Below are 10,821 nucleotides of genomic sequence, written 5' to 3' on the forward strand. Positions count from 1 at the left end.
AGGACAGAAAACAACGTTTTTCTCGCTACGTAAAGAATATACAAGTTAGGGATAAATTGGATAGATTGGAGACTTCAAATTACTTTTTAGTTGTCACTTCAATGGAGAAAATGATTCAAGTCGGAGGGAGATGTCTGACAATATTGATGATCTTTTTAGTACTTTTCGTTGGATTGGTGATGGGCTTTCCCACCAAACAGCACAACAAACTGCATAACGGCGTGTCTTTGGAGGTAAGCAAATGTATTTTCTTGATTATTTTCATATTCAAAGATTTGGCCAATTCCGTGCCATGCGTTCCAAATGTAACGAGTTAAATGTGATGCAAATTGTATTTAAATTAATTGAGCATATGTCAATTATTTAATATTTAATTACTACAATATTTGAATATATTACAAAATCATGTCTACATGTAAATTACAGTATGAGTTCTTTTGATGCCATCATGCCAATTATTTATTTAAGTCAAATTAAATGTGATAACTTAATTAGTTTCCAGAAAAGAACTACTGCTCTCCTGCCAAAAACATTCTGCATTATCATTCACATCATTCAAAGGTTTACTTGATAGCAAACCATAATCACGGCATCACAGACAGACTTACAATGCTGTGCACTCATAGCAGACTGTCATTGCCCATTCCCTGTTCATGAACCAAAGGAAACTTGTTTCAATAAAGCTCTAGGGCCTTGGGGCAAAGTGTTGTTCTGTGTTTCTCCATGTATAGTAAGGTATCTGAGCATCCAGAGAAGGTCAGCCTGAGCTAAGCAGCATAGCATTACACAGCAGCTACAATACATTCAAAGGCTGTATTCCCTTTGAACACACACACCTCGCTCACATCTGTAACCGGATCCAATAGGGGTATTTGTGCGGCTCATGGACGTGTGTGTATAGAGGGCTTGAAGGTCACCATGAACAGAATCAGATGTACGAATGAAAGAAAGGTGCAAACAGACAGATTCCAGATCTGTGTTATGAAGTCGTTCCTTTGTACTTTCTCTCCCCTGGCTCTCCTCCAGTGGGTGCCCTATTGATGTCCCGATGCCTATAACTGATGGATGATTCATGTCAGTTGGATGTCAAACTAGGGAGAGAGAAACTGAGAGGGAGGGAGTGAGAGACAGAGAGGAAGAGTGTGACTGGTGGTGCTGAATGTGCGTTTTGGGCACCAGCGAGTATGACCCTATGTCACCTTTCTGTGTGACCTGTTAGATGCCCGTGTAAGTGGATAGAGGAGGGGCTGGTTTGTACAGTAGGGGGACAAGAGGCACAATAACAAGGGCTTACATAACCAAGTGGGGTAAAAGGAACCCTCAGCAGCTCTCTCTGACACTGGAATAAGGTCAGAGGTCAGGCTGGTTGATTGTTTATGTTGGCTCTTTACTGAGTTAATGTGGAATTTCCTGTTTTTGGTTTCCCCCTCATCATGGGGGGCAGAGGAGGGGTGTGAAGTGTGCGTGGCCTCATTCCCAAATATTGAGACCTGTTTGCTTTATTTATCTGTTCGGTTTCACCCCCCTCCTCTCCTTTCCTCTCTCCCTCTTTCAAGCGCTTGCACTTGTTTTTTCTTTTTTCTTTTCCACATTTTCAAAGAGGCGATCAAAGGACCCCATAGTTTATTGTTCTTCTGTAATGGTTTGAAAATGGCCAAGTGCAGAGGCCTTTGATATCTGTGGACACATAAATCAGGCCTGCCTGCCTGCCACACCACCCGCCCGCCCGCCCGCCCGCCCGCCTGCCTGCCTGCCTGTTTTCCTCTCCTCTGCTTCATCATCCATACAGTACTGTACATCCACCTCCCCTCCTTTCCTCTTCTGTCCCCGCTGAATGTGTGTCACCACCGACTACTAGGCCGACCTAAATGCCACCCCCTACAAAGGACACTAAGCTTTGTTTCATGACGGAAGAGGAATTTATTGGTAATTCCTTTGTTGTGTGTCGGAAAGGCCAGGGCTCCCACTGCTGCACATCCATAGTGGCTCGTAAAGACAGACCGCATACCATCAACCAATAGGCCTTTGATCATCAGGGGAGCCCCTCTGCAGAGAGAGAGAGAGAGAGAGAGAGAGAGGAGAGAGAGTGGGATCAGAGAGAAAGAGGAGGAGGGAGAGAGGAGGAGGAGACTGAATACAGAATCCAGATGTGTTAAAAAGACATGAGGAAGGTGTGAAAATATGTGGTCCTTCATGACTCCAATCTTAAAGTCTTGTCGGTGTATATCTTTGTGTGTCAGGAGTATCTTATATGAGCTCCTTTAACTAGATCTAACTTCTGACAATACTTCTCTAGTCAGACTATGATACAAGTGGTAGAAACGATGCAATGAAGATCTTTTAATGCTAAGCTTCAGAGGGACCTGCCTAGACCCCAGGGGAAGCCTTCCTGATCCCCCTCTGACTCTCTTTCCTCGTCAGAATACTCTGTTTACTCTTTCTCATTCCCCTTTCTCTCTCCCCGTCTTCCTCTCCGGTCCTCATGCTGTTTGACAGGGGTTACCTCTAAATGGTGACCATGTGTTCTCATGGTTGGATCTGATTTGATGGACTTTTTTTATGGGACAATTGCAGCCACTGAAAAAGTATGGTCTGTTTTCGGCCCCATAACCACAATTGCTCAACCGTTTTGTCACAGCTCCAGATTTTTTTCCCCCTCATTGTTTTAAATGGCACCACATTTTCGACCGCAAACTGGCATGGCTCCAGACACTGAGGCCCCGTCAGATGTTTGGGCTATTTATTTATAGATGCTGGCTGAATTAAAAGCTTAGAGTAGTAGAAGTTACCCTTAGGCATTGATCTAGAATCAGCTCACCCTCCCTAAATTCGAACTTTAACTATAAGAGTGGAGAAACGTCAAACTGACCTTAGCTCAGAATTAGGGGAAAACTTCATCCTACTCTCTGATGAGCTTCAATTTAGAAAAAGACATTGACAGGTGTCTGATGGTTGGAATCTGACTGGGGAGGACCCCTACAGCTTGTGTCTGTTTATAGCGGGTAGCTGTGTGGCAGCACGGCAGGTTGAGACACACAAGGCCAGCCTGCCCACCGTCCCAGGGGTCCCACGACTCCGAGGCTCTCTCATTAAAACTAGAGAATCTGGCACAGTCTCCTCTTTGTCAAAGGCCTGGATGCCAGGGCTTTGGCTGCTGTGGGAAAAAAAGAGAAATGGATGGACTAGGGTTGGTTGGTTGGTTGGTTGGTTGGTTGGTTGGTTGGTTGGTTGGTTGGTTGGTTGGTTGAACTCATGGTTTTCAGAACGGTCTAACAACATGGACAGTGGAAACATGATAGTAACATGGTGGAAATGTTATAGGGGGTTGACAATGAAAACCCCAATGTTTTTAAGCTTCCACATAACAACCTGCTAAATTAAACTAGCAAGTTAACCTATGTAGCTTTAAACCAGCCAGTAGCAAATGTACTCACTGTGTGTTATTCATGTCATCCAAGTCTTCAGAATGGTCCAATCCACTGTGTTTCATCATGATGCTTAATTGAGGTCTCCTATCTTTTTACTCAGGCTCGTGCTCAGTCGCCCGTCAGTGGGGTCCATCGTGGACTGGAGGCCCTGGAGCAGCAGAACCAGGTCCAGAGCCTCCTTCCACCTGACACGGAGCACCGCCACAAGAGGAGGTGGTCTCACTCTCAGCATCGCTCCGTAGGGGTTCTGCCCCAGCCTGAGCCGGAGGAGGAGATGAAACCCTTCGTTCTGGACCTCAAGAACTTCCCTGAGCTCGCCAACGCAGACATCAGCTCTCAGAACCCCAACATCCAGGTGAGTGGGATGATTATTGATTGGATATTTGAAAGAAATTCTAACTCTCAAAGAGATTTTTCACTCTTTCCGTTGTAGGGCGGGAAACTCATCCAATACCAATGTGTGGCGGAGTGCCCACTTGGTTAGGCAGTATAGAGATCTGTTACCTTAATTCATTTCTATGGTGTTGATTTTCTCTGTGGCATGATGAGTGGGATATTTTATCAAGTCAGCTCCACATCACATAAATCTACCTCTAGTAGAAAATCCGCTTCATTCCTCCCATTTCCTGTGATTTCTCCAGCGATTAGCCTCAATGTCTTCAGCATGCCCTTCCGTTCAACTCATCTCAATCTCACGGTAGTTGGTTACATCTTCTGGTTGATTCCAGGATGTGGTTAGCAGGAGCTGCATGTAATGACCTCAGGCTGGCTCTGCCCTCTAATGGGGATGGAAGTCCCTCACTATAGCCCCCCTGTTGCCTGGTCCTCACATCCTCTACTATGTAGACTGTGGCCAAAATAGCACCCTATTCCCTGGGGCTCAAAAGTAGTGCACTATATAGAGGATAGGCTGCCAATTGGAGCTTTAATGCACAGGATGAGTCTTACAGTAGTCACCTATCAGTCTAATGAGTAGTCATCTACCAGTCTAATGAGTAGTCACCTATCAGTCTAATGAGTAGTCATCTACCAGTCTAATGAGTAGTCACCTACCAGTCTAATGAGTAGTCACCTACCAGTCTAATGAGTAGTCATCTACCAGTCTAATGAGGAGTCACCTATCAGTCTAATGAGTAGTCACCTACCAGTCTAATGAGGAGTCATCTACCAGTCTAATGAGTAGTCATCTACCAGTCTAATGAGGAGTCATCTACCAGTCTAATGAGGAGTCACCTACCAGTCTAATGAGGAGTCACCTACCAGTCTAATGAGTAGTCACCTACCAGTCTAATGAGTAGTCATCTACCAGTCTGAGGAGTCACCTACCAGTCTAATGAGGAGTCACCTACCAGTCTAATGAGTAGTCATCTACCAGTCTAATGAGTAGTCACCTACCAGTCTAATGAGTAGTTTCTGGCCTGCTCGCCTCCCTACCTCTGAGGAAGTACAGTTCCCGCTCAGCCCAGTCAAAACTGTTCGCTGCTCTGGCACCCCAATGGTGGAACAAACTCCCTCACGACGCCAGGTCAGCGGAGTCAATCACCACCTTCCGGAGACACCTGAAACCCCACCTCTTTAAGGAATACCTAGGATAGGATAAAGTAATCCTTCTAACCCCCCCCCCCCCCTTAAAAGATTTAGATGCACTATTGTAAAGTGGTTGTTCCACTGGATATCATAAGGTGATTGCACCAATTTGTAAGTCGCTCTGGATAAGAGCGTCTGCTAAATGACTTAAATGTAGTCACCTACCAGTCTAATGAGGAGTCACCTACCAGTCTAATGAGGAGTCACCTACCAGTCTGAGGAGTCACCTACCAGTCTGAGGAGTCACCTACCAGTCTGAGGAGTCACCTACCAGTCTGAGGAGTCACCTACCAGTCTGAGGAGTCACCTACCAGTCTAATGAGTAGTCACCTACCAGTCTAATGAGTAGTCACCTACCAGTCTAATGAGTAGTCACCTACCAGTCTAATGAGGAGTCGCCTACCAGTCTAATGAGGAGTCACCTACCAGTCTAATGAGGAGTCACCTACCAGTCTGATGAGGAGTCACCTACCAGTCTGATGAGGAGTCACCTATCAGTCTAATGAGGAGTCACCTATCAGTCTAATGAGGAGTCACCTACCAGTCTAATGAGGAGTCACCTACCAGTCTAATGAGTAGGCACCTACCAGTCTAATGAGTAGTCACCTACCAGTCTAATGAGTAGTCACCTACCAGTCTAATGAGTAGTCACCTACCAGTCTAATGAGTAGTTACCTACCAGTCTAATGAGTAGTTACCTACCAGTCTAATGAGTAGTCACCTACCAGTCTAATGAGTAGTCACCTACCAGTCTGAGGAGTCACCTACCAGTCTAATGAGTAGTCACCTATCAGTCTAATGAGTAGTCATCTACCAGTCTAATGAGGAGTCAAAATCATAATAAATGCTCAGGAAGTAGGACCATCTGATTGAGTGCTCAATGCATATCTCGTTTCTGCCTGGCCAAGTCAGAGCTATAAATTAGGCAGGTCAGTTTCCCTGGTACTTCTGGAGGTTGGGATTATTTCCGAGGAGTTTGCTCAGTCATATCTTGGTTTCATTGTGGCTTTCGAATACACCCGCTTTATATAATTTAAAGAGCTTGTCTTTTTTTTTTTTTTTTTTTTTTTTTTTTTTTACACATAAAAGTAGGTCTTTGTACAGACTTTGTGGGCACGAATACACCAGAGTATGTAGAGGTTGCCAGTTTAGCATGCGCAGATCTTGGATACCAAGCTTGTACGTTTTTGTAATAACATTTACTAACACCCTCTTTCCTCTCAACCTGTCTCAGGTGACCATTGAGGTGGTGGATGACCCTAACATAGAAGTGGAGATGGATCTGGTAAAGGACAAGGACTGGATCCCTCCTTCCTCCCCGTCCACTGTAGACTGGCTGGGCGGTAAGAAGCTGTTCTGGCCCCTGTTCTGGGGCTACACAGACGCTGACTCCAGTGAGGATGGGACGGGCCGCTCAGGACTGGAGGAGACTGAAGAGGAGGAGGGGGAGGAGGAGGATTACCTGTTGGAGTACGGTAGTGAGGAGCCCCTCCCAAGTGGAGTGGGGGGAGACTGGGACAGTCGTTGGAACGAGGGTTGGGACGCCACTCATAGCTACTATGGTGAGGCTTCTTGTCTTCGCTAAGACTAAGTTTACACAGGCAGCCAAATTCTGACCTTTTGCCAATAATAGTTTTTTTTTGACCAATCAGATCAGATCTTTTGCCAATAATTGGGCAAAAGAACAGAATTGGGCTGCCTGTGTAAATGCCTAAGTGGTACAGTGTCTGTTTAGCTGTCACACCAGCCATCTTAGTTAACACCTAACTTGGGATCACTTTGAGTACAATAGAGTCAACATTTCTCTACATGACAGTTGCAACTGATAATCTAGGCAATCATTTTGGCTTCCAGGCAACGGTTCTGGACCAAAGTCTTTCCAAAAATCGTTCTAATTGGAAAAACTTTCATCTTTGTTCCACTGGTCTTTGGCATGCCTGTCTGAGAGTAGTTGATAAAATGGCATCCAAAAGTTGGGGATGTTTTGAAATGGTGGGAGATAAAGAGAAATAAAGAGATTTATAGGAAGTTAATGTAGAAAAGTGGTACAATATAGACAGATAGAACACAGAATTGAGAGAGATAGAGAGACAGAAGTATTGACTGAGCATGCGAGCAAGAGAGCTCTCCACTCTGCGAGCACTCGACCAACAGGCCCATTGTGGAGCCCAAGCCTTTGAAGTGGACACTGGGTCCCAGCTCGCAGCTCACTGTGGAGGCCTGCTGTCGTTTGAAGATGGGCCCGATGCACTCGCTAATGGCAGCGTGAGCCTGTTCCCCCTGACAGACAAAACAGCTCACTGCTTGTGAACAATTAGAGGGCAGATTGGAAAGAGGGGATGACAGGGGCCATTCGGCTGGGTCTTTCATCCCCCCTCCGGGACCCCAGGCCCCCAGACCCTGGCTCGGCCCTCTGCCCTGGGCCCTAGGCGGCAAGGCCTTTTGAGACAGTTCAAGAATTCGGCGGCTTTCAGGGCTGTGCAGAACATTTACTCCTCTATTGTTTTTTGTTTCTCTTAATTCTCCTCAGTCTGTTTTCTCCTTCTGCATGGTGGGAAAAGAGCAGCATGCCTTCTGGTTACACAGGCAGATAGCTTTATTCAGCCCCGCAGAGCAGAGCCAATGAAAAGAGAAGGGAAGAGTATGGATGTGGAAACTAGTGGAAACTTTAAAGAAATGGATAAGACAGTGGGCTGGGATAATCCGGGCTAGGAGGATAGGCAGAGAGGGGTTACAACTTCGTAGTTTGATGAATGTTTACGTTGATAGTGCACAGGCAGAGGATCTCCCTGTTTAATTCTAAGTCACTCCTTTTAGCCAGTGTGCCCTTTGCCTCTACCCTTCAGATCAGACAAAGGGATTGATTTCAGACAAAAGAGACTGACTGTTAACTCTGGCAATTGCTCTTAACCTCAAACCTCAATGAACCAAAACACAGCACATTCCGATAACATAGTCAGTTGAACAATTTCACTGAGTATAGGATGTGTATGCACATGTGCAGCTGGCTTGAACGTTGCTAAATGAGGTGTATGTTGGTTAGGAACAAGGCGACCATGTCTATTAAGTGGTCAGATATAAAATAAGATTGTAGTGAACATAAAGTATGTATGCCAGACTAGCGTAATGTAACGTTGGGGCTTCCCTTCTGTAATTAAAACGCTCCTGTACTGAGAAGAGTCTATTCCTGTGTTCTGGCCACATGGTGAGCTGGCAGTGCCACAAAGGCCCAAGCTGCACCGCCAACAAAGCTGCCATTTCTGCGCCCACCTCGTCTTGTCTGTAATCGAGGGCGGACATGTTTTCGGTATCATTAACACCAGACTCAAACCTCTCAGAAGCAGATGGAGAACTTCAGCCTCATTGCGGAGACTTGTCTCTAATTTGGCAGAGTCTACATTACAGGACTATGGGGCTGGGAGAAGGTTAGACCCGAGGAAGATTATACTGTTGCCTGAGATAGAAAACGTATATGCAGGCCTTGTTATGGCTTAGCTATAATAGCAAATATTAACATTTAGTCGCTAGATTTTTTTGCAGATAATATTATTTTAGAAAAACTGCTAATTAAGGGGTCTTTGAGAGGGAAACGCTACTCCTGTGTAAGAGTCTACAGTATGTTACGGCTTATACTTCGGTTCAGGAAAGGCATCTAAACCTAATCTAGCATTGTTTCCCAGCAGCACTCTTTACTATGCAGAGTTTCCCTTCGTGCCCACTCCTAATCAATCCTTTCAAGTTGTTGTTTTCCTTTTCCGTGATAGCTTGTTAAATGTATGTGGTGAACAAACCAAATGCTTTTAATGGGAGTTCTACACAGTTACGGAACCTAGTTAGGGAACCCTACAGCTGGGAGAGGAATTCAACTCTCTCTGATTAGAGAGTGAGCATTAGGGGGATTCTAGGGGTGTGTAGTTGTGGTTCCTACACATCCGTTATGGAAGGAGTGAGATACTAGCTTACTGTGACCAGACAGAAGTTTTGCTAGCTAAACCAAAGGTGAAACAAAGAAAAGTATTAGTCTGGTCCCAGGCTAATGAGTTACAGTTACCCCACAAAATGGAAACCACTATGTAAATCCAAATCCTTATCATTAATGAGTTTGTGTTTTGTTGTTTGTCTTCCCCCCTAACAGAGGAGGGGACGGAGGAGTGGAGCGCCTGGTCTCTGTGCTCAGTCACCTGTGGTCATGGAGAGAGGACGAGGACACGGTCCTGTGGTTACAGCTGCACCCTGACAGAGGCCACCAAATGTGACATGGAGCCTTGTCCAGGTGAGCTTCACACACAATGTTTATTCTAGATTCTGGTCACCAACTCCTAGTCCTGAGCCACAGGATGTACAGGCTTTTGCTCCAGCCCAGCACTTACACACCCAATTCAGCTAATTTAAGTTAGTTGATCGACTAGTCGATTAGCTGAATCATCTGTGAATGTGAGCTAGAGACGTGATCTAACTAAATGGTACCGTTCCTGTCTCTGCAGACGATGTCAACACAGTGGCTGAACCTTTCCCCTTCGAGATGGAGAACGGAACTGAACCGTTTGGCACAGGTATGTCGAATCAATGTACACTTAGCAAATGGTTAAGCAAGTAGGTTAATCAAACTAGCAAACATGGGTAGTTAGAATGTACCTACTGATCTAATTACATCTAACATGGTCTCTCTCTCCTCTCCCTCTAGATGTGGACACATGTGAGAAGTGGCTGAACTGTAAGAGCGACTTCCTCCAGAGATACCTCAACCAGGTCCTGTCAGAACTACCCAGCTGCCCCTGTGCCTACCCCTCGGCCGTCGCCTACACCGTGGTCAGCGTTTTCGACGAGGGACACGACCGGACCTTCCGTTGGCATGATGCCAGTGGCCCTAAAGAACGCCTGGACATCTACAAACCCTCTGCGAGGACTTGCATCCGCTCGGCCCTCTCTAGCGATGTCGCTACGCTCGGCGCCCAGCACTGTTGCTACGACGACCGTGGCTGTCTGATCACACGGGGTAAGGGTGCGGGAACGCCCAACCTGATCAGCACGGATTTCTCCCCGGAGCTCCACTTCAAGGTGGACGTGCTTCCCTGGATCCTGTGTAAAGGGGACTGGAGCCGCTTCCACGCGGTGCGGCCGCCCAACAACGGCCTGGTCTGCCCAGAGAACCCCCACCATGACGTGTTCATGAACGAGCTGGAGGAGGCCCGGGAATACTGAGAACACACACAGCAGCCAAAACTACACTACCCAGAATTCATCCATACAGTGGGGCCCAATCCTAACTTGAGAAGGGAGCGCGTGTAGGACTGTTTTGCATAGCTTTTTGCATTTTGCATATAAGGAGGTATGGCGGTTGCAAGGTTGAGGTGCAAGTTGATTTCAAGTTAGGATTTGGCACATTAAACACCCTGTGACCAGACCCAACAGAACAGAACTGAACTTCATTGAACTGAACAACAACTAAAAAGACGCAGTCCTGTCAATGCTTGCCGACGTGTTTCGTATCCAGCATGGTACCAAGCTCTCTGTCTCTCTCTCGCTGTCTGTCCCTTAGTCTGGTATGCACTTCTGTCTGTATGTAAGCATGACATTGTCGTCTAGCCTGTTGGTGGCTTGTTGTAGGTGTTGTGGCTCTGTGTGACTGACGATAGCAACATAAACATCCCAAATGTACTTCCTGATTTGATTTTGCTGTGTGAGATGTTTGATACTGTAGTAAGTCTTATTTTGAAAAGGGGATTGTGGAATGTGTCATGCCCATCACATGAATATAGTCATAACTATGCTGCTATGAGAAGATTAAGTTAGATAGGTACTGGAG

General features: G+C 46.1%; 1 protein-coding gene across 1 annotated transcript; it reads left to right on the forward strand.

The window, feature by feature from the left end:
• Positions 1-179: 179 nt before the first annotated feature.
• Positions 180-10,554, forward strand: LOC120023956 (isthmin-2-like). The gene is made up of 6 exons (XM_038968055.1): positions 180-233; positions 3,529-3,783; positions 6,250-6,577; positions 9,151-9,288; positions 9,500-9,568; positions 9,700-10,554. The coding sequence occupies exons 1-6, from the start codon at positions 180-182 to the stop codon at positions 10,215-10,217; spliced, it is 1,362 nt and encodes a 453-aa protein (XP_038823983.1). The 3' UTR covers positions 10,218-10,554.
• The last annotated feature ends 267 nt before the right edge of the window (positions 10,555-10,821 follow it).

Source organism: Salvelinus namaycush, chromosome 29 (assembly GCF_016432855.1).
Source record: "Salvelinus namaycush isolate Seneca chromosome 29, SaNama_1.0, whole genome shotgun sequence".
NCBI classification, from domain to species: Eukaryota; Metazoa; Chordata; class Actinopteri; order Salmoniformes; family Salmonidae; genus Salvelinus; species Salvelinus namaycush.